At 38.2% G+C, this 23,029-nt stretch overlaps 2 protein-coding genes and 1 pseudogene across 3 annotated transcripts in view; all 3 read left to right on the top strand.

Moving 5' to 3' along the window:
• The window catches only part of ssbp2b (single stranded DNA binding protein 2b), a 54,957-nt gene extending 46,377 nt beyond the window's left edge, over positions 1-8,580 (top strand). The window contains exons 6-17 of the mRNA XM_043231421.1: positions 1,658-1,717; positions 2,065-2,131; positions 3,185-3,255; positions 3,341-3,408; positions 3,497-3,542; positions 3,680-3,715; positions 4,831-4,885; positions 5,393-5,463; positions 5,612-5,690; positions 5,956-5,984; positions 6,209-6,307; positions 7,090-8,580. Of these exons, the coding sequence (XP_043087356.1) occupies positions 1,658-1,717; positions 2,065-2,131; positions 3,185-3,255; positions 3,341-3,408; positions 3,497-3,542; positions 3,680-3,715; positions 4,831-4,885; positions 5,393-5,463; positions 5,612-5,690; positions 5,956-5,984; positions 6,209-6,307; positions 7,090-7,119 (711 nt within the window). The 3' untranslated portion in view covers positions 7,120-8,580. The remainder of the gene's footprint in view (positions 1-1,657; positions 1,718-2,064; positions 2,132-3,184; positions 3,256-3,340; positions 3,409-3,496; positions 3,543-3,679; positions 3,716-4,830; positions 4,886-5,392; positions 5,464-5,611; positions 5,691-5,955; positions 5,985-6,208; positions 6,308-7,089) is intronic.
• Positions 8,581-9,410: 830 nt separating this feature from the next.
• On the top strand, positions 9,411-17,367 carry LOC122333719 (acetyl-coenzyme A thioesterase). 2 transcript variants are annotated; one of them, XM_043231420.1, is made up of 15 exons: positions 9,421-9,751; positions 11,142-11,211; positions 11,838-11,898; positions 11,983-12,084; positions 12,773-12,917; positions 13,206-13,365; positions 13,698-13,817; positions 14,294-14,444; positions 14,542-14,597; positions 14,678-14,741; positions 15,041-15,124; positions 15,208-15,341; positions 15,455-15,583; positions 16,306-16,432; positions 16,512-17,367. In XM_043231420.1, exons 1-15 carry the CDS (start codon positions 9,595-9,597, stop codon positions 16,650-16,652), a joined length of 1,701 nt encoding a protein of 566 aa, XP_043087355.1. In that variant the 5' UTR covers positions 9,421-9,594; the 3' UTR covers positions 16,653-17,367. The 2 variants fall into 2 exon arrangements, with proteins under 2 accessions (XP_043087354.1, XP_043087355.1); XM_043231419.1 differs by having other exon boundaries at positions 9,411-9,751; positions 14,294-14,403; positions 14,542-14,741.
• A 238-nt stretch (positions 17,368-17,605) lies between these two features.
• On the top strand, positions 17,606-20,945 carry LOC122333720 (annotated as a pseudogene).
• Positions 20,946-23,029: the final 2,084 nt, after the last annotated feature.

Below are 23,029 nucleotides of genomic sequence, written 5' to 3'. Positions count from 1 at the left end.
CATGTCAGACAGCGCTGAGCAACTGAGCCCGGTCCCGGAGCGGATGTAGTGCTTCTCACATACTCTTACTGTGATTCGGCTCCCGCCAGAGACAGACACGTAACACTCTTTCTAGTCTAGGTACATCATGATCCAGATTTCAGCAGTCAGAGATTTCAAACGTAGACTATACAGCTATACTGTCAGCTTAAATATATATATATATATATATAAAATAAATGACAAGTATAAATAGTCTATATTCATAGAATTTGCTTCTGATTAGCTATGGCAAGAAGATCTGTTCTCAGGAAGAACCGTTCTTTTGAATTGGTTCTTTTGAACCAGCTCAGTCAAACTTTTCTGAATGATTCATTAGTGAATGATTTGAACATTTTCAGCAACCGCAGATGACTCCAAAAGAAAGCGTGCACGATGCCTGAATTTTAAATCGGATAAAGTAACAGATAATATCAGCATGTATGTTTTATCGATGTATTGACTGATGTGAATCCTATCGGAAAGTACTCGAGCAGCCTGTTGTTGCTATGGTTACTTGCTTAGACGATCACGACTCATGAAAATCCACACTCCGTATCTGAACTTACTCTTACTTTTTGTGTTTGTTGAAATCTATCTCATGCAGTATGAAGAATTAAATCCGCTAAATGTCCGCTATTGAAGACCCTCCGCCTTTTGTTTGGACTTGAGCGCTTCTTTAATTCCGGCTGTATTTTATGGAGATGCACACATATAGAAATGTGGCTGAAAAATGCGTCGCGTTCAGGGCACAACAAATCTCTCTCTCCCTTTGATGAACAAAGAGCTGCATTTTCATGAAAACCCAGTGAAGACGTCCATTTTTCACATCATAATGACTGACTCTGAATGAACCTCTTATTGCCCTTAATTATCGATTGATGCTGGCCCAAAAACAGATTGGCCACTCGACTGAGCTTTGATGTCTGAAATGAGACGTGACCACCAAAGCCTCGTGAACTAATCAATAGACACCTTGCGATGAGATGCATCACGACATACATATACACATAAAATGTTTTTTTATATATGCTACTTTTTAATCTGGAGAGCAACCTGAATGCATCATCGTTTCCACAAAAATATTAAGCAGAACAATTGTTTTCGACATTGCTAGTAATATTTTCATGAGCAGCAACTGAGTACATCAGAAGGATCATGACTCGAGTAATGACGCTGAAATTTCAGCCTTGCATCGAGTCTTTTACTGCATGTTTGCATTCTTCAGAAACATTAAAAAGTCTTAGCCGGGGTGTATATAGGGATGTTTTCTCATCTTGGATACATGTAGCATGTTTACTTTGCCATCAAAGGTTTTTTTGTCTTAATCTTACCTCAGATGTGGAGGTGGAAATGGCCTCGTTCGGTTGGATGCTTGGAAATAATTGTTTTCTGTTCTCCAGAGACTTTCTCTGTGCTATTGATTTGCTCGAGCTTTAAGTAAATGCCCCCAGAGCTGAAGTAAGGCTAGTTCACTGTGTACTGATCTTAAAAAAGACCCGGTTCAGTACGGTCACTGCTGGCTATCTAGCTGGTGTTTTAGCGAGTCAACAAAGAGATATGTTACTCGGTTTTGATTTTATGACGACTTCACAGTAGAAAGTTGTTGATTTCACGTGATATCTCTTCTTTTTTCTAGCCTTTCATGTCATCACGTTATCCCGGCGGCCCCAGACCTCCTCTCAGAATACCCAACCAGGTGCTCTTCCATTTCAGTTTAGTTTTAATACGCAGCGCCATCATAGAAATACAAACTCACGATGGAGCTTTAAATGGTTTATTTCAGTCTTGTCTAATTGACTTGCTGTGAGTCATGCTAAGACTTTTCAGCCAAGACTAATATTTCCCTCAAATAATATATATATTTTTTTTCCTATTCCTGTCGCTTAAGGCTACACATTTTATTTCCAGTCAGACTGCATGAATGTGATATTTTTGGCCCTGATCTAATGTCATAGCCCAAGGGCACCTAATGGGCCTTATCTACTCCTGCTTGGAAGATGTTGACAAGTGTATGTTAATTTGTACTGTATCTTACTGGTTCAGGCATTAGGTGGAGTCCCTGGAAACCAGTCGTTATTACCCAGTGGTATGGACCCATCAAGACAACAAGGTTTGCTTGCAGTTAAACGTATTTAACACCTAAATCAAAAAAAAAAAAAAAAAAAAATATATATATATATATATATATATATATATATATATATATATATATATATATATATATATATATATTACATAAAGAAAATGAAGCCTATTTTAGGACCATGATGACATTATTTTCATAGCAATTAAGCACTTTTCACTTTTCCCCCAGAATTCTCATTATCGTAATGCAAGAAAAAAAATCTCATTCTCATTATGGTAATTCAGTAATGAAAATCAAGTCTGGACAAATGATTGTTTTATTTTTTTAATCATCATAAATTAAATATTTCCATGCTGTTTAAATACATTTGAATGTTTTTTTTTGCGGGGGGTCATTCAACTGTCATTTATTGTTTTACATTAAATATCTCCTTTTTTTTATGTATATTACTGTCTTATTAGTGAATGTTTAATATTACTATATTAAGTAAGCATTGTTGTTATTATGTTAAATTATTACATTATTATGTTATATTGTAATTAAATATTGTAAATTCACAACATTTATGAAAGTTGCATAAATTACATTAATACAATAAATATGACTCTTCATTTGCATTACTTGACAGTTTTCATGAGGTTAATCTTAATAAAGAAAATAGAAAATGTTATATTACCATATTTAACATTAAATATATTTGCACTCTGCTGTAGATACATTTTCAGGGAGGGGTGAAATATTTTTTAATCATCAGAGACACCTTAATAAACATTATAATTAAAAGAGGCAATATATATCACCACTGAACATGTACATTATTATATTAAAACATAACATACTGTATGTAAACAAATTGAGTTTTTTTTTTTTTTATCTTTTTTAATGAATTGATTTAGTGACCGTAAGAAAATTTAGTCATATATAATAATAAAAAATAATAAATATAGCTGAGTACATATTTTACCAGGTTAAATATTCATTATTGTATGAAAACATTTAAAAATACGTTTTTTCTTTGGGATTTCTTTTGAGCATTTCTTTATCACTAATTTGTATCTGATCATTTGTTTGGAACAGGTCATCCAAATATGGGCGGGGCTATGCAGAGAATGACTCCGCCCAGAGGGATGGTACCCCTTGGGCCACAGGTACGACCATCACAGCCGTATTTTTGCTTCTCTCATCTAAACTAAATACAAAGGCACTTCACCACATTTGTTTCTATCTTTCCAGGCATATGGGGGAGGCATGAGACCACCACTTAATGCTCTTGGGGGTCCTGGGATGCCTGGGATGAATATGTACGTACTTTTTATCACACTAACAAGTACTTGCTTAATAACAAATTATTTTCTACTTAACCGTACGACACGTCTCGCCCTATTACAGGGGTCCCGGAGGACGACCGTGGCCAAATCCACCAAATTCCAACTCGGTGAGTCATTTCTCCAATCAGTCATTGTGAAATGTCAGCCACTACAGCTGTAGGTAAATGTTTGCACTTGAAGAGCATCTGATTTGTTGACATTCTCTCTGTTTTTTCGGTCTGATCGGATCCACGTGGCATTTAAGATCCCGTACTCCTCGGCGTCTCCAGGGAGTTATGTGGTAAGTGCTGTGACCCTCTCCATTTATGTCCAGCTGTTAGCCGTGCTTCAGATCGCAGATAATTCTCAGTCATAGATGCCAATAAATGTTCTTACTAGTCATTAATAGAATATATTTAAATATTATTTTTTAAATAACTGTTTAAACGAAGTCTCTTCTGCTCACCAAAGCTGCATTTATTTAATTAAAAATACAGTAAAACATAATAAAATTGTGAAATATTTTTGCAATTTAAATGAGCTTTTTTACTTTTGTTATATTTTGTAAAATGTAATTTATTTCTGTGATGCAAAGCTGAATTTTCAGCATTATTACGCCAGTGTCACACAAACCTTCATTCTAATATGCTGCATTTATGATATGCACAATTGCAAATGATTTTAAGTCTTGTTTTTTGAAAGCAAAAATGTAATTACTTGCCAGTGAGATCAGAAAAAAAAATCTCTTTTGATTAAGTTATTTTTTGTTGTTGTTTCAAGCATAAAATCACTTCATTTAAATAGATTCTTAAAAAAAAGTAACCTCTTAAGTCATTTTGATTCTCCAGCAAATTTATCTTCATTTAAGAATGTGCTAAATATAGGCATATTTTATGTGATATACTGAATATGTATATGTGCTTACATTATGGCCTTAGCTTGTAGAAAGACATAAAAAATCTGGTGAAAAATCAAGTAAAAATCCTTCACACAACTAGACATTGCCAGATACACTGAAGCACATTTGAGTGATTAAACACGTCATTTTAAGACATTTACACAAGATCTTCTGTTAAACCGCTGTCAGTAACTCCCGGCTGAGATGATTTGTGGAAGGGAAGCTGTGGTAGCTTACTGAAAGCAGTCAGACAAGACGAGCTGCTCGGGAAAGCAGAGCCGAGTCAGCAGAGAGGAGGAGAGATAATTAGATTTGGGAAGAGGGAGGATGAAGCAGATATGCACAATGCTGACCACAGCAAGGGCCTCGGGCCGCTGTCATGAACCACACGCACACACACACACACACAGGACTGTCTTCACATTTACACCTGTTCATGCCGTGAGTGCATGCAGATATAACTAATTCATCTGCGTGACGTGAGATTCGCAACAATATTTGTCTTTTCTCTCTCTCAGGGTCCACCCGGAGGAGGAGGGCCCCCGGGAACTCCCATCATGCCTAGCCCTGCAGGTATGACTGCACAGATGAATTTAACAGTGGATAGATATATTGAGAGGGGAATGAAATTAAATGATATTTTTCAAACGCACACACAAAGTATATACAGTATAATATATAATTTATTTTATATATTTTTTATTTACTGTATTATATTTCTAAATTATACAAAAAATTTATAGCAATAACATTATTTAAAATATTTTGTTTTACATACATATATATAATGGTTTTACTTTGTATAATGTAATTTAAATGTTTCATTTATGTATATATTTAAATATTATACTTTTTTTAAATTATACCAATAGCATTAGTTCACATTTTGTTTATATTTTACAATATTTCTGAGTGTTTATATATGTATATGTTTTTAGTTTTTAAGACTTTTAAACATTTATTTACTTACTTTACTATATCTTTAGTGAACAAAAATGTCCAAATAGTATCATATCGTATCAGTTAAGCATTGGCTGAGACGTTGTTGATGTGCTTCTGTGTTTGGCTCTTCCTCTGCAGACTCGACAAACTCTGGAGAAAATATGTACACCATGATCAACACAGTGCCGCCCGGAGGAAACAGGCAAAATGTAAGCGAGCCCCGATGAGTTTAAATAATCACACACATACATCTCACAGCTCACATTGGGTTGCATTTGTTCGTTCTGTACCGACTGACCAAACTTTCTCTGTAGTTTCTGTAATAATGTTACACGAGCTTCTGCGTGTGTTTGACAGTTCCCCATTGGTCCGGGTGGAGATGGTCCGATGGGCAGCATGGCAGGAATGGAGCCTCATCACATGAATGGATCATTAGGTAAGAGCTCCTCTAATACAAACAGCCACTTAAGAACACACTCTAGACGTCTTTGAGTGCTGTCCATTTGCTTTGCTCGGAGAGTATCAAAGCATGTCATAAATTCAATGTGAAATCGCAGCTTTCATGCTTGATTTCCTGATTTGTTGTCATTTTGCATGATTGTGCCACCTTGTGGTCACTGAAGATTAATCACGCATTTTAAAAGTGCTGCTTTCGCAGCAATGCATCTGCAGTATAATAATCTGTATTTATATTTCTTTAGGATCAGCTGACATGGACAGTATGCCCAAGGTAAGAGTTGTTTCGTATTTTAACTAGGACTGTCAATATTTAATATTTAAATATCAAATGATGAATGGGAATTTTTGGCCGCCGTGTCTCGTCTTGTTAAAAGTTCTATTATAAAACTTTTATCATAATTCTTATTATTGAAATGACGGCCCTGATCTTCATACACAAGTTGGGTCGCCCACAAACCTTGTAACACTGAACAATATCACTATCTATCTGTACAGAACTCTCCTGGTAACCTAAGCATGAGCAACCAGCCTGGAACTCCTCGAGATGACGGAGAAATGGGCGGAAATTTCCTTAACCCTTTCCAGAATGAGAGTGTATGTCATTTCTAAAAGTGCTAAAAGATTACTCAACCTCTGGTCATCTGGGATGTGGAAGAGTTTGCTTCTTGATTGGAAAGGATTTGAAGAAATGTAGCATTACATCACTTGCTCGCCGATGGATGCCCTGCAGTGAATGGGTGCCGTCAGAATGAGAGTCCAAACAGCTGATAAAAACATCACAGTAATCCACAAGCAATCTCCAGTCCGTCGATTAACGCATTACAATTGTACAAAACGAATCGATCGTTAAGGCACTTTTAACCTTAAGCGTTTCTGAGTCCTCTATCCATAATATTACTTTATACGGTAATAAAACTCAATCAGAAGAGAAGTACTGTATATACAGTACCATTTATCAATGAAAATAATTCTAAACAGACATCCTGGTGGATTTTGAAGTGAGAGGATGGACTTTTTAACAGAATGAAGTGTTATTATAGATGATAGACTTGTACTTTAGCCTGAAGCAGTGGTTTGATACTTCTCAAGATATTTTAATCGACGGACTGGAGATTACTTGTGGATTACTGTGATGTTTTTTCAGCCGTTTGGACTCTCATTCCGACGGCACCCATTCACTGCAGAGCACCCCCTGGCGAGCAAGCGACGTGATGCTACTTTTCTCCAGACCTGATGAAGACGCGCTCTCGAGTCACCCAAGATGCTGATGAGTTTGAGTCAGATTTCAGCAGCTATTCATTTGAGTGTAAACAATTCCTTTCGGAGTCCTTAAAAACCCACTCACGCTCTCTTCCCTAATTCTAACGTCCTTGCAGTATTCTCCAAACATGACCATGAGTGTGTGAAGACCTCATTCGGAAATCCAGGTGGATTCCACCACATGACATGGAACTTGTGCAAGCGCGCTGTAGCCAGCCCTCTTCTGCTCTCCGAAGAATATGGGTCCAAGCCTCTCCTTTTTCTCTCTCCTTCCTCGTTTCCTTATTTCTTCAAAAGTCATTCTTTCACCTCCTCGGCCGCGTCGTACCGAGAGACAAAGCTGAACCACATTGGGCTGAGAACGACGAATCAACAGCCTGTCTATATTTACGTATATCTTCGTGTATATATGTGGGTGTACATTCAAAGTTACATGTGCATGTGTGTATGAAAGGACATATATCGATCCTAGAAAGAGAGACGATGGACTTGGGATATGATGCAAATCGACAGATCTATGTAAACGGATTTATCGCAGGAAACACTTGTTGAGATGCAGCAGGGTTCGTAAAAACGGCAGAATCGCAACGCTAAAAATCGACTCCCCAGCGAGGACGCGCTGTAATTGATTCATAATCGCCTTCGCGAGAGTTCAGTTCGTATTTTATCACAGCGGGTTGAGCTGTCGTTAACGGAAATGTGTTTGTAATTCCAACCGACGTCTGTAATTTATTATTTCCCACTGCGTTCGGCCTTCTCACGTCTGTGCTCCTCAAATGCAGTCCGACCCGATCAACACCTTGGAGGTTTTGTTTGTATATACAGGAGATTTATTTTTCAGGATGATGCCTACGAAGAACAGCCATTCCATACGTACACGTAAAAAAAAAAAATCTTAACTGGGGGACGCGAGAGGGACGTCCTCCGAAACCGAACTGAGATCGTCGCACTAGCTTCAGTTACCGAAGAATATCTCCGTCATGTTTTGAAAATACTCCTAATCATGTGGCGTACACAGATACAACGTTTACTGCTCTTATATTACGACGTTTTCTTCGTGAAAATCTTTGCATGTGAATACAGGAAGTAAGGACGATTTTTTTGGGAAAAAGGAAAAAGGTCCATTTAGAGGAAGGGCACATGGATGGGAATTATAATTCCGTACATCTGTCATTCTAATAATCAACTTATTTATACAGGCGTTGTTGTGTCACCCGGAGAAACTGTGATTTGCTTTGATTTTTTTTTTTTTTTTCAAGTGGAATTATTATTATTATTATTAATATTATTATTGCAGAATTTCTAAAATATATATGTGAATTTTTTTATAGCTTGGGGGATCTGATTTATCTGTGTCTCTGTGAATTATTTAAAACAATACTGTACAATAACTGAGGTGTTTTCGTGTTTATTTGTAATAACATTTGCCCTTTTTTGCCCCAGATTTTTTCCCCGACTACAAGAAAGACCCCATCACGTTTGACTTATTTGATGTTTGATTTTTGATTTTGTGAAGTGTTTATTTTCTACCTTGTGTTGACTTTTGTAAATACACAGAGAAGTTTTGGATATCCTGTACTGATATAAAGCTTCTCATTGCTGTTTAACAGACTGTCAAATCATTTCACATTTTATGCGTGATTTTTAATTATTTATTTTTTTATGTGCTAAGTTGACAGTTTTTTTCTGTTTACATAAGAGAAATGTACGAATTTAATCATGCATTTATTTATTTCATATTGGCTTCTGGTCAATTTTAGATCAGTTCGGCCTCATTTATTCCGATGACTGTAACCATAAGGTTTTAAGAATGGCTCCATAGCCCATTTTTATAAAAACGATAATGTCTTAGTAATCGTTTTTACTCTGCGAAATATTAAACGCTTCAGCTCTTTTAAAGATCCCAAACCTCATACGAATGTAGCTGGAAGCGGATTTGCTCATATCGGATTTCATGCAGTTCATTCGTTGCTATCTAAAAATATGAAAAATCGGATTTGGGCTGACAGTCTGAACGTGGCTTTAAAGTCGGCCGGGTTCTGATTTGCTCTCGATGTTCATCGTCTTTCTTGTAGGCTTTCCCATATAAATAGAATGATTAAGTTTGTTTTTTGATGAACGATAAAAACACTGACATCAGAAGCCGCCCTACAACCGTCACGGGATTGAGAAACTGGTGTAAACGGTAAATAACAAAAGTCCACAAAACAACATCCAGGCCACGTTTTTGAGGGTAACGTTACCTTTTCAGGTAAGGTGAGGTAAATATTGACAGCCAATTCAAACAGATCAGAATTTGGCTCAGAATGAACAGCGTATTACAAGCGTGACCTGTCGACACTCGGCAACGTTATGACACTGGCATAAAACAAGTTCATAAAACGCACATGGCGATTACATCACAATCCATGTGTCGTAACAACAATTGTAGCACAGGTGTGTGTGTGTGTGTGTGTGTGAATAGCCTGCATAGTGTCCTGCAGCTCGCGGCTCGCACATCACATGGTCCCGCAGACGGACGTCAAAGCTGGCCGGAGTTGAGGTCACCTGGCCCTGATAAAAGAGTGAAACGAGCTGACCTCCCGTTATTTCCACACACCCGCATCTTTGAAAGAGGCTTCATGGATCAGAACTGGTCGAGAGGGACGGGAAAGAAATGGTCCGGCCCGGTGGAGGTGCAGATGTGCCAGTCCATCCTGCCCTGCCACGCGAACCACCGGGGAGAGCTGGGAGCAGGACAGCTGCTGAAGTGGATGGACACCACCGCCTGCCTCGCAGGTGAGCGCGACAGGTGCAGGTGCAGATGGGGATGGAGGTTTTGCCTTCGCACATGTATTGATTTATAATATGTGACATAATATATATATGCATATATATATGATAGCAAAATATTGTTTATCTGAAAACTTTTTTCATATATATATATATGAGTGACATAAAAGTGACATTAGTATGGTACAAAGGCCATTTTAGACCTAGATAAGCAGCAGTGGCATGTTGTTGATAGTGTTTTGAGTCCTTTAATATTTCAAGAGTCTTCATTATTCAACTTGTAGGCCAGTTGATGGCATTATTTTGTCTAAATGTATAGTTTGAGGCTATTATGACATCATTATGACACATTATGCAGAAGTAGTATATAGCGTAATTGAGAGGCTTTTTTTTTGTTTGATTATTTAAATGTTTTAAATCGCAAAATATAGTTATGAGTAATATGAAATATTACAATAGTGTATTCAATATTTTTCTATTATAAATTATAAAATATTAAATATAAAATTACATTATTTTGCATTATACTTTTTACATATTCAAATGATGTAAATTTAGAAACACTCATTCGAATTTATAGTCATAAATATTTTATTTGGTATTTTAAGTTTATTTGTATTGCAATTCGGATTGTGGCTTTACCATTACATTTTTTACAAATGTCCCAAAATTCTGCTTCTGGAATCAAGAATCACAATAATGACAACTTTTTCAAATTAAAATAATCAAGAACTACATACATTTATTCTGCTCTGTAGGTCCCTGTTAATGCAGTCCTCTTGTGACGAGATGTTTTTTGTGCAACAACAACTAAATCAGCAAATGTTAATCTGATGCACCATCGAGCCGCAGACATACTAAAGATAAAAATATCTAATGAGTAGTAAATAAAATACTGCTTAATTTTCCAATACTGTAAATCCATTTGGATAAAGTGTCCCAGTGAGCCATAGATCTTTAATAAATGCTAAAGGTGAGAGCAGAAAGACCTCGACTGACCTACTACAGCAGTAAAAATGTCCCTTTTCCAAAACAACCTAGTGTGTTATCAACCCATCAGAGTAGGTTGAGATAAGCAGTCACCTTTAGACTATAAGCAAGGAAGGTAACTAGCATCCAGCCACCTTTTACCCACATATCTTGTGTGAATCCACATTTCTCAGTCACTGAAGGAAAGGGGCTTGAGGAAGGCAGACATCAATGATTTACACGTGTCCTCTCTTATAGCGGACGCTCCATCTCCTTCCTGTTTCTGCTCCAGTTAAACACATGAAATATAAATAACGGTTACAAGCGAATTTGAACAATAAGTGTGTTCCCGTCTTTGAGGGTTCATTTAGTGGTTCATTTCATAAATCTCATAAATAAGTCTTATTTCTTCATTTCTTCCTTTAAGCGGAAAGGCATGCAGGAATGGCGTGTGTAACAGCTTCCATGGATGATATCCAGTTTGAAGAGACTGTAAGGTACTAGAACGTGTCCTGCTTCGAGTGAAAATGCACTCACCATCGTGCCATCCGAGATATACATAAGTTTTGATTGGAACGGATTGGGAGAAATGCATGCGTTCCTTTGCAGTGAATGGGTGCCGTCAGAATGAGAGTCCAAACAGCTGATAAAAACCTCACAGTGATGCACAAATTCAAACTACTGCACTAAAATTAACATACTGTGAAGCAAATATATGTGTCCATAATTCATAATAGTGCTGCATTCGGTGAAAAAGTCTATCCTCTGTTGTCCTCACTGGACGTTAACATATCTGACGGCACCCATTCACTGCAGAGGAACTAATACATTTCTCCCAATCTGTTGCAGTTTTTCACAAATTCATTCTTATGAAGCAACAAACTTATCTATATCGTTTATGGCTTACACTTATAATATATAAAATTTTCATATCTGGGTAAACTGGTCTTTTAACCTGACTTATCAAAGGAGATCACCCTTCTTGATCCTGAAACAACAGTCTTGGCATCAATTAGATTTTAGCGACAGGTCTAAGGTCATGGATCAAGTAGTTATTGAGTATGTGATGTTGTGTGATAACTTGATCTGTTATCGAATCATATCATACCTCTGTTTATTTCAGGGTTGGGCAGGTTATCAATATCAAAGCCAGGGTGAACAGGGCTTTCAACACAAGTATGGAGGTAACACAAGGAGAAACAGTATTAAATATTAATGGAAGAACTATAATGCATTTGTGCGTCTGATCAGGCCGCTGTTTTTATCAGGTAGGCATCTATGTAACAGTACAGGAGGTGCTCAGCGGGGTGACAAAGAGGGTTTGTGTGGCCTTCTCCACGTTCGTTGCCAAACCAACAGGAATACACAAGGTGAGGTTACTGAATTTGAGCTAAATGATCTCATTAAGTGAGCATGAAACGTAAAAAATGATATTGAATATATAATATCACAAATGATTTGCATTTCAAATAAATCCCAACCTTTTGAAGTTTATATTCATCAACAAAATGTAACATGGTTTCAACAAAAATATTAAGCGGGACGACTGTTTTCATCATTGGTAATAATAAGAAATGTTTCCTGAGCAGCAAATCTCAGCATATTAAAAGGATTTCTGAAGGATCATGTTACGTTAGAAAATTGAAGAAATTTTTTTTGCATCACAGGAATAAATTATATAGTTATATTTTTACATCGTATTAATATTTCACAATACTTTATGATTTTGAAACGGCTAAAAGTGCTATCGCCGGATCCAGAGGTCGGCTGAATAGATTTCAAAACAGCAAAAGTCAACTTTTACCGTTTGCGGTTAAAGAATGAGCCTATTTCCAAAAAAAGTGCAGTGTTCCTTTAAATCCTTCTTAAAATACTGTTTAAAATACATAGTAAAAACATAACATGTCACATTTGATTTATTCATTTTAACTCGTTTTGTAACTGGGTTCTAGTAAAATAGCAAAATTTTAATGTGACGTCTACAGTGACTGTCAGAGAGTAGTGACGTGTGATTATGAATATATATTCCTAAATATTCACTTATGTCCATTTCTGCAGGTGTCTCTGAAACCCTTGGACATTCAGGGCTCTGTAGAGGAAATGCTTGAATATTCACTAGCTTCAGAGAGACGACGACTCCGTCTCTACAACGAAGAGGCCTTCAACAACCTAATGAAGGACTATTACAACCTTCAAGACAAGGGTTAGTATATTGTTCTTACGAGGTTGTGAGATGGATGCCTCAGTTTACTTCAGAAGACAGCTTCTAATAACTTGACGAACAATGAAAGAACAAATGGTGCAACATTAGATATTAAAATCGCTGCCCGAACGCACCGAGTGTCTCCAGTGGAAAGAATCCCGTGACAGAGTCAGCCAGAGGACGGACATGAGACTCAGCAAGAGCCGCAACGCAACTTGGCAGCGAGATCAACCTGGCGGGTTCCAGTCATGAGTCAGTGTGCTGATGAAGGATTTGTTGACATTTCAGGACTGTGTAGCAGGAAGCCCGTCACGGCCGTGGTGTCGACCGAGCTCACGCGGGTCGAGAGCATCGAGCTGGTGCTGCCGCCGCATGCCAATCACCATGGAAACACGTTTGGAGGACAGATCATGGCCTGGATGGAGAACGTGGCTACAGTAGCAGCCAGGTAGCGCATCCAGAAACGCGTGTCTTTATCTTACTGTACATCTACACAGAGCGTTAAATCGATGGTGGAGGGAGTGTGTCTGAAGCTTGGTGACAACAACCAATCACAGCAGAAGCGTCTCTGCTTGGGTATTTACAAAAGGCGTTCTGATTGGCTGACACTATCTATCTAAATCGTTTTCTGTCTATAATTCCATTTGCCATGGCCCTACAACTTTTAAACTTCAAACCTTGCGCGGTCCTTCTGGTCAGGCTTTCTCAAGCCTCTAGTTGAAATTATTAAATTAAAGAAAAACATGCAGATTTAAATCTGCATTTCATCTTCTCTCCTAGTCGTTTGTGTGGCTACTATCCTTCTCTCGGAGCTGTGGACATGTTCAGATTCCGAGGTCCGTCCAGCATCGGTGACAGACTGGTGTTTAAAGCGATGGTCAATAATGTCTTTCAGACCAGGTACAGTAGCTACATACACCTGACTGCTGTAGATAAACAACCTTCTTTTTTTAATTTAGCTCTCAGGACTGCAATATGCAATAGTCAAACATCACTCACATTAAAACTAGGCAGATTTATTAAGAAATGAAGGTGCCCCTATTAAGAGTAATGAAACTATTATGACATGCACGCAAGGTCAAAAAACACTTAATATGCAGTTTTGGTCACCTTTTCTTATTCGCTCAACAATTTCAGCAGTTCATTTTCAATGCGGTTATTGCTCGGAATGGTTTCACGCTGAAACATGTTTCATGAAACGGCTCGGGATTTGCTTTAAAAAACGACTTGTTTCAATGATTCAGAGTCTCTTTTGAGAGACAATAACTTTATACATGGTGCACTTTTACATTTTTGTGTTCATATTAACTTTATTAATAATGTTTAATAAACCGAGGAACATTTTAAACACGTGGTTGTCTCAATCTGTACGTCAGCGTGGAGGTTGGTGTTCGGGTGGAGGCATATAACTGTGAGGAGTGGAATGAGGGGACACCAAGACACATCAACAGTGCCTCCATGATTTATTACGTCCCAGGACTTGACGGTGAGAAACAGACGTTTCCTGACGTTACCTACACAACGCTTGTGAGTTATTTGCATGTTCGGTAACAGTAAAATATGTATTGTGCAACAGCTGAGCCTCGCTTGAAGGCGCACGAATTGTATCATTGAATTTTTTTAGGACGGAGAAAGGCGGTTTATTGGTGCTATTGTCAGGAAGAGAATTCGCATGGCCAGGTAATTTCTCTACAGACAAGTGAAAACTCCATCGTTTACATTCCTCGGTGTTTAAAAACATGCCAAATTTTAAATTGTAGGAAACATATTCTGTACTCGAGAGATGAGGGACCGATTTCCGTGCCTTGGGATAAAAGTAATCAGGTACCTCAGAATCCAAATTGAATAATTACGATCCTGAAGTGATACATGTTTCAAGCATTGTTTCAAACACTAGTCTGTTAAACTCGTTGAATGGCAGGTTTAGACAGTTTTGCATACGTGTCACTTTAAATAGGCTCAGTGGAAATAACTACAGATCATTATTGATATCATTTACAGGTAAATCGGTCACAGTAAATGAATAAAGGTCACGTACTGTTTTCCGCACAATAGCTTCATCTAAAATCACATACTTCCTGACAATATACCTTCTGGACGTGTAACATCTCTGCCCTCTACAGGTGTATTTGGGGTATAACAATGTGGCAGCTCTCACTGTCTTGGCTGGAGAGAGAGGATGGGAAGCCAGTAACATCAACGATAAGGTCATCCCTTTCTTTATTCTATATGATGCATCTATATATGTCCATCGTGTGAGTGGCGTGCTGAATCTCCTTGTGTTTTGCAGATAGGGCTCTATGTGCACGAGGAGGCAAATAAGCTGTGCTTAAAAGTTGAGATGAAGATCAAAACCACAGCTTTTCACGCTTTCTCGCTGCTTGCTGATCTGCGGTTACGGCCACAGTGGGACAAAAACTATTTGTAGGCTAACAGGAGTTTATTGCATCCTTTTACCTTACTTTGATTGTGCTGTGAGTGTTGCGATTACATAACATAGTTTTCTCACCATCTGCATCATTCCACATGCACTCCAGGAGCTGTGAAGAGGTCGAGAAAGCAGACGAGGAGGAAACCATTTATCGCATCGAATGCACCACAGTCAAAGGAAGCAAAAGTCGGGATTTCGTGGTTCTGTTGTCTAAAAGGCAACCCTGCAAAGATGGGTATGATTCCGGCGCTACCACAAGTGATTGCGTTTCGGAGAAGTCTTTAAAGAAATAGTGCACCCAAAAAATTCAAATGTGCTAAAGCTCCGCTCGCTCTTAGACTGCTCCAAGATGTAGATGAGGGTGTTTCTTTATCTGAACAGATTTGGAAAAATGTAGCATCACATCACTTGCTCAGCGTTTGATCCTCTGCAGTCAATGGGTGCCGTCAGAATGAGAGTCCAAACTGCTGATAAAAACTCTTGTGAAGTGAAAAGATGCATGTTTGTAATAAATCCATCATTAAGTTGATCTAACTGCTCTATAATCCGAAATTAAACTTCTTTTTCCTGTTGTTGTCTCAAATCACAATCTGTTTTAGACTTTGTTTAAAGTGCTTGATCTGTGCATATTTCTCTCCTGAAACAGAAGAAATGAGTTTTTCACTGGATAAAACAATATTAACGTGCAGTTATTCACTTTGCATTTCATTAACATCAAGTCTGGAGTGCTGTGGATTGCTATGATGTTTTAATGAGCTGTTTGGACTCTCTGACGGCACCCATTCGCTGCAGAGGATCCATTGGTGATGCAAGTGATGCTAAATCTGTTCTGATGAAGAAACCAATGTATCAATGCACCAACTCAAACGTGGATAAGCACTTTCTCTGCAAATATTTTTATTTCTGCGTGAACTATCCCTTTAATGTCTCTCTCAAGTTGCATTTTTATGATGACAGAGATCCGTATGTCGTAGCGATCCGGTCCGTCACCGTGGCAACAGTTCCACCAGATGACAACTCTATTCGAAGTGAAGTTAAATGTGCAGGATTCCTCGTTCACGAAGTAGGCTATTCAGCCTGCAAGGTACCAACTACACCCATCAGGATCTGGATAAAAACATCCCTCTCCTGCTCGGTCTGATCTTTTCTGGTTGCTGTTCTAGGTGTCGTACTATAACCAGGTGACCTCTGGAGTGCTGCCCTATGTGGAGGGAAACTTAGCCGGCTGGTCCAAGTCTATGGAAGAGACAGCAATGTCCTGCATTTCATTTCTGGAGAATGATTTGTTGACCACAGAGTTCTGATGCGTCTAAAAACAGAAAAAGAAAGGCTATGACAACAACTGCCATCATAAAAAGTGCAATTATAGCATTGCGTGTTTTTCCGAAGGCCTGTTTACACAAAAAATGCTAGATAATATCTATATTAGGTGTTATATTTAAGTTTTACTGTGTTTCTGTCTTTGGTGTCAGTGGGTCTGAAGGCTACAAATCCAACCATAAGTATCTTTGGCGCAATATACATCTGATTAAACCTGCATTTTCATAGTTTCACGGTTTATACGCTGGACAAAGATGCAAAGAGTAAAACAGAAATAAATATGGACATGTATGTATGTAAAATATGTAGACAGCACAATTATTTCAACCAAAATGTTCATAATAATGTCTGTTATGATTAAATAATGCTGAAATTTTTAACAGATGATATATTGTATATTAGCAGGCTATTGGCTGCGATGTTGTTTAATTTGTTTGTTAATTAAAATATGTTTATTAATTACCTACTTTTAATAAAGAGCAGATCAGGCAGGTGGCGGGAGCAAGCAATGAGCAAAAGCTGTGCGTATCAGGATTTTTTTGGTTTCAAAACGATTTAAATACTTTAGCATTAGTGAAATTATTTGCACACAAAAAAGATTTGCAATTCCATTTGAAAATAGTACAGAAAATCCTTCCATGTACAAATGTGTCTTGTAAATAAATGCTGCTTTTCATTTAAATAAAAACAATAAAAGTCTCTTCTCGTTCTTGGGCATAATTGAGAACACGTGAATCATGATTAAATATTTAAATGTCCGAGTCAGGCACACAAGTCATGTTCAAGCAGCTTCATCCTAAGGACATTTACTAGCAAGTAAATAGTCTCTCAGCAGGAACAGGCACTTTTGTTTTGTGGCTGAAAACATCTGAGGCAGACGGTGAATCGTTGGTGAGTTCAATAAATTATTAATCAGATCAATCGTAGGTCTATGTAGATGTTTCAGTTTCCAAGTAAAGAAGAAAACACCACATTTTCGGTGGATACGTCACACTGGCAAAGCAGACTAAGATCTCAGACAGGAAGTGGCAATGAAGAAAGATGTGCGATGAGGCACAAACCACCAAAAAGAATAACAATATATAATTCTAAGAAAAAACTGAGAGACAAAAACTTCATTTGAGTTGTGAGATAGGTCTATAAATTCAGGAAAAAGCCTGAATTGTAAGAATTGCTCAAGAAATTAAAAAGGGTTTTGTCCGGTAGGTGGCAGTCAAATCATCTCTGCTGCAGTTTGTGAAGTTGACGTTTCTTGCGGTTTGAGTCACGTGCACGAACAATATGAGAAAAGTATTTAATATATATGGCAAAAGTGAACCATGACCTAGAAAAGGAATGATTGTGTGTTCACTCCGGTGACTGACCGATGCGCAAACGTCTAGAAAACCTCTAGAAAAGGAAAATGACACGTGAATAAAATCATGAATGGAATTACGCGAATGATCTTATTCCCAATCAGTTTATTAGCCTGCATTGTATAATAATTATTTAAAGTCTTAAAACTGGAAAATTCGTTTGATGGTTTTCCTCTCTCTGACGTGGAACTGTTTATGTAAAGATAATTTGCCCTATAGATATTTGATATTTGAGGATATCTTAATTGGCGGGTGCGCGTGCGCGGAGACGGTGGACTTTTTACGCGTCGTAAACATTTCAGAGCTGTTTGGACACACACAAACCCACTGTGCTACCACGTGTATATCGTTTTTATGCTTCCGTGTCCTGTATATCTGCAAAATTACCTCCCTGTCTTTTACCGTATATAAACCCCGTGCATCGTTTTGACGCGCTATAGTGTCCTCGCGCATCTCCAAGCGCGTTTCTCCCGTTAGGCTGCATCTCTGTTTTGTTTTGTTTTGTTTTTATATCTTTTTTCTTCTTATGTTTAAGATATATAAAATATATATCTGATTTATTAAAACGATCATCGTATTTAAAAAGCAGTTTGACTTGCCGATGCTGTGGTAAGTTAATACCGCGTTGTTGTTTTTTATTTTATTTGTTGATTTATTTATTTTATCAATGATTGGTATTGCAGTCACGTTTTACTTGCTAATTGTTTTTTAATTATTAACTTATCGAACAGACAGGCTTCACTGCCCCCTTTAAATACAAAAATAAAATATCTTTATCTGTTGTGTTTTCCTCATTAAGGTTCGCCGAGGGAAGTACTTAGAGGAGGCCACTCTTTGACTGATGGAATGACTCGTTTTAGTCATTTCACTTTCAACGATTTTCTTAAAAAAGGATTACGATAAGATTTAAGTATATATCAAGACTGCTTTGCACTTCTCTGTCTAGCCTGGAACTTGATAATGGCCTCAACACCACTTTCCGTGGCATTCAATTCCAATGTTTCTTATTCTCCTGAAGCCACGGCTGTGTTTGCCACCGCAATGACGATCATCATGCTCTTCACCATCTTCGGTAACATCTTAGTGATCATCGCCGTCCTGACATGCCGCTCTTTACGAGGACCTCAGAACCTTTTTTTGGTGTCTTTGGCTGCAGCAGACATCCTGGTGGCCACATTAATCATCCCCTTCTCTTTGGCCAATGAGTTGATGGGTTACTGGTACTTTGAGTGCAAAATCTTTTTAGCACTGGATGTGATCATACACCTGTCCTGGTAGCCATCAGAACTTTGAGTGCAAAATCTTTTTAGCACTGGATGTGCTCTTCTGCACATCTTCTATCATACACCTGTGTGCCATCAGCCTGGACCGCTACCTGTCCATCTCCCGGCCGGTGCAGTACGCGACCCAACGCACCCCTCGCAAGATCAAGGGGGCCATACTGGTGGTGTGGCTCATCTCTGCTGTCATCTCTTTTCTCCGCTCGTCTCCATGAACAAAACCCCTCTGGTAGGATGGGGTGGCCCACAGTGCAAACTCAACGAGGACGTCTGGTACATCCTGTACTCCTCCATCGGGTCGCTCTTCGCCCGTGCCTCATCATGATCCTGGTGTACGCTCGCATCTATCAGATTGCCAAGAAGCACACTAGATGTCCTCCCGGAGAGCCGAGGAAAGACACTGCAGGTGGTGTTCCTCCAGGACGAGAGCTGCAGAACGGGAGAAACCAGGGCGGTGTTGACCCTGCGAATGTCTTCACCCGGATCCATCCAGATTTGACGGCGTAAACCAGCCTCATGAGAAAGTCGGCAGCAGATGAAGCGCTTCGAGGAGGTGCAAGGACAACGAGGACAGTTCAAGCTCAGGCTCTGACGTCGAGGTAGTTGAGGGACATAATGCCAACGGGACGACTTCCAACGCAAGGCCGCTGGTTCCCGGACACCAGACATCCTCAACATCCCAAACGTACCAAAACGTCATTGTAACATCAAAGGGCAGCCAGCTGGCCTCTTCCAACATGAAACCAGCAGGAACTCCAAACACCAGGAGGAAAGTGTACATCATCCATGAGAAGCGGTTCACGTTTGTCCTGGCGGTTGTTATCGGGGTTTTTGTCGTCTGCTGGTTCCCGTTCTTCTTCAGCTACAGCTTGCAGGCCATTTGTCCAGAGGCTTGTAAACTACCAGAGCCACTTTTCAAGTTCTTCTTCTGGATCGGCTACTGCAACAGTGCCCTGAACCCGCTCATCTACACCATCTTTAACAGAGACTTCCGTAAAGCCTTCAAAAAGATTCTGTGTAAAAGGTAATTAGTCTTCCTTTTGAAGCACAGGAATTTTTTTTATAGGCCTACAGGCCTACGTTTTACTTCTGAGAAATGTTAATAATAATAATAATAATTTAAATAAATAAACTAGCCAATTGCAGATCTGTTTTAATGTAAATTACGTTTGCCTTTGTGTTTTTATTAATGTCTCATCAATGCTGAAAAGCAATGCTGAAAAGAAAAAAAAAAATCAACGGTTTTCAGATTTTAACTAATGAATAACATTGTTTTCCTGCTTAAAAGTAATGGACTGATGTCTTGGGTTATCAAAACCTCTTCAAGTGTTTTCTGTGTCTAAAAATAAGAGTGGCAATTATGTAAATTAACTATGCACTTATTAATGCCTCTTGATAAGAATTTCTATTATTTTTGTGTTGTCATAGGAAGGTTTGTGCACTTTAATTTAGATTCTGAATGATATTGGTGACTCAAATATATTTGTGAAAATAAATGTACATTTGAATCATCTGCATCTTTTGCAGAGTATTTTTTGCAGCTAGGGTTGCTAAGGATTTATTTTTTTAGATTTTTAGATTTTTTTTAATGGCAGTTGTGTACTCTGTTATGTTATATACTCATTGACAATCTAACTCGATCACTTCTGATATTGTACCTATTTTGTTTTTAATAAAAATGTTTTATCTACTTGTTTTCTTTTTATTGATTATATGCATGAATAAAACACATTGCCACATGTACAGCATTAATAGTAATAATAATATTAATAATAAATATTTCCCTTTAACATCTAGCATACAGTCATGGCCAAATATATTGGCACCCTTGATTAATATAATCAAAGAAGTCTGGAAAAAAAATCAATCTGCATTGTTAGTCCTTTTGATCTTTTATTTTTCAAAAATCTAACATTTTATTGGATAGTAAGAATAAAAAAAAATTATTCATATTAGAAATTTTGAGCACTCTAGGGTGATTATGAAATTGTCAAGCCATGTTTTCCTGTTTCACAGAAATATAAATAAGAGGGAAAACAAAGTCCAAATTACATTAATCATCCATCACAATGATACAAACCAAACTGGTGTGTAGCAAAAAATAATTGAGCTTCATAAATTAGTGAATTGGCTTTAAGAAAAGAGTTATAGCAGTGAAAATTCCCATTTCCACAATCAAGGCAATAATTAAGAATTTCTGATCAACACAAAATGTTATGAAACTGCCTGGAAGAGGACATGTGTCTATATCATCCCAATGCATGGTAAAGAGGAGAGTGAACAAAGACTCTTCAAGGATCACAGCAGGAGAACTGCAGAAAATAGTTGAGTCAGACAAAATTGAAAAAGAAAAAAATATGTTGCTTGGGAGGATTTCAAGAAAAATGCATGTTCAGTTGTCAGACAAGACTGGAAGTTCAAATGGCACTGGCTTCTATTATGAGAACACTCAAGATGGGATTGGTGAACACAGCGATAAAATGTGCACACTTAAATATACTGATATATTTCTGCTGGAGGTCCTGGACGTCTTGTTTAGACATATATGTCATGGATTCTATCAAACACCAAGAGGTAAAATAAACTGTAACTGTAATAAATCTTATAAAAGGCCATGTTTGCATCTTCCAACTGTACAATAATCCAAACACAATCCTAATGAACGACACAAAAAATATGTCACTGAACACAAAGCCAAGTTTCTCAGATTAAATGAAGTGAAGAAGCACCAGCATGGAGCTGGGAATCTAAATTTATAAAACAGCTGGTCTGTGAGAATATTATCTGTTTGTGGTATAAAAAAGGTCTTCTATGATCAATGCCGTTCATGCCTGCCATGACCAAAGACTTTGCAGCTCTTATGACTAACCATCATTTATGATATTTTGTTTTACCTCAATAGATATGCACAATGATATTCTGTGGTTTTTCAGTGCGACGTTGAAGTGACTTCCTTGCAGTTTATTAATGCTAATGCAATCCAGACGTCATCTAAGGACCAAACACACACTCATCTGTATCTCCACAACACTCTGAAACTATGGCAAAATCTGCAGTTTGCAGATGTTCATATTTTCATCCATCCAGTAGCATGTTAATTTTGAGAACCGATGCTTCTCTCTGCAATCTCAAGTGTCCCTCCCTCTTTTTGAAGCGGTAGAAGCAGATGCTGCCAAACGGGCCGAGGTGAGGCGTATTTGTTCACAAACTTATAGGAACAGTTCACCCAAAAATTTAAATTACCCAGTCGAAGCTGTTTGATCTGGTTTTTGTAACAAAAATATTTCTACTTTTAAAATTACAATTTAAAATAAATTGTAACTTCAAATGCTATCTATAACTACATTGTAAAGAGATGTGGTTCTTTGGACTTGTAAGCAATCAGTAATTAACTGCTCAAAACACCCTGGCCCTTCAGCAGGTCATCAGTGTAATGGCACGCCAGCAGAGGGAGTCGTCACCGGAATACTGACTTGGCTCCACTTCCTCTGCAACACTTCCTGTTTGGCCAGCATAAAGCCAGAGCTCACAAACTTATCCACGTGAAGTATTGTCAGCCTACCCTGCCTTACTGAGTGTTTATGGTGATTGCTGTTTTGCGTGATCTCTGCCTGTTTGCTCTCTCTGCTTCTTGGATTTGCCCCTCTGCCTGATTGGACTGTTCTTGGACTGTGAAAGTCTTCAAGCAGCATTCCTTTATCAGCAAGACTTGCTTAAAAGTTATCA

Source organism: Puntigrus tetrazona, unplaced genomic scaffold, assembly GCF_018831695.1.
Source record: "Puntigrus tetrazona isolate hp1 unplaced genomic scaffold, ASM1883169v1 S000000373, whole genome shotgun sequence".
NCBI classification, from domain to species: domain Eukaryota; kingdom Metazoa; phylum Chordata; class Actinopteri; order Cypriniformes; family Cyprinidae; genus Puntigrus; species Puntigrus tetrazona.
Note: the sequence above shows the minus strand (reverse complement) of the source record. Positions and strands in the feature narration are given on the sequence as shown.

What these genes read in the sequence shown, in the direction of transcription:
- LOC122333719 (XM_043231419.1), top strand. Translation starts at nt 9,595, where the DNA reads ATGGATCAGAACTGGTCGAGAGGGACGGGAAAGAAATGGTCCGGCCCG. An exon ending in CACCACCGCCTGCCTCGCAG is followed by an intron (nt 9,752 to 11,141) that starts GTGAGCGCGACA and finishes TCTTCCTTTAAG; the next exon opens with CGGAAAGGCATGCAGGAATG. An exon ending in TAGGCTATTCAGCCTGCAAG is followed by an intron (nt 16,433 to 16,511) that starts GTACCAACTACA and finishes TTGCTGTTCTAG; the next exon opens with GTGTCGTACTATAACCAGGT.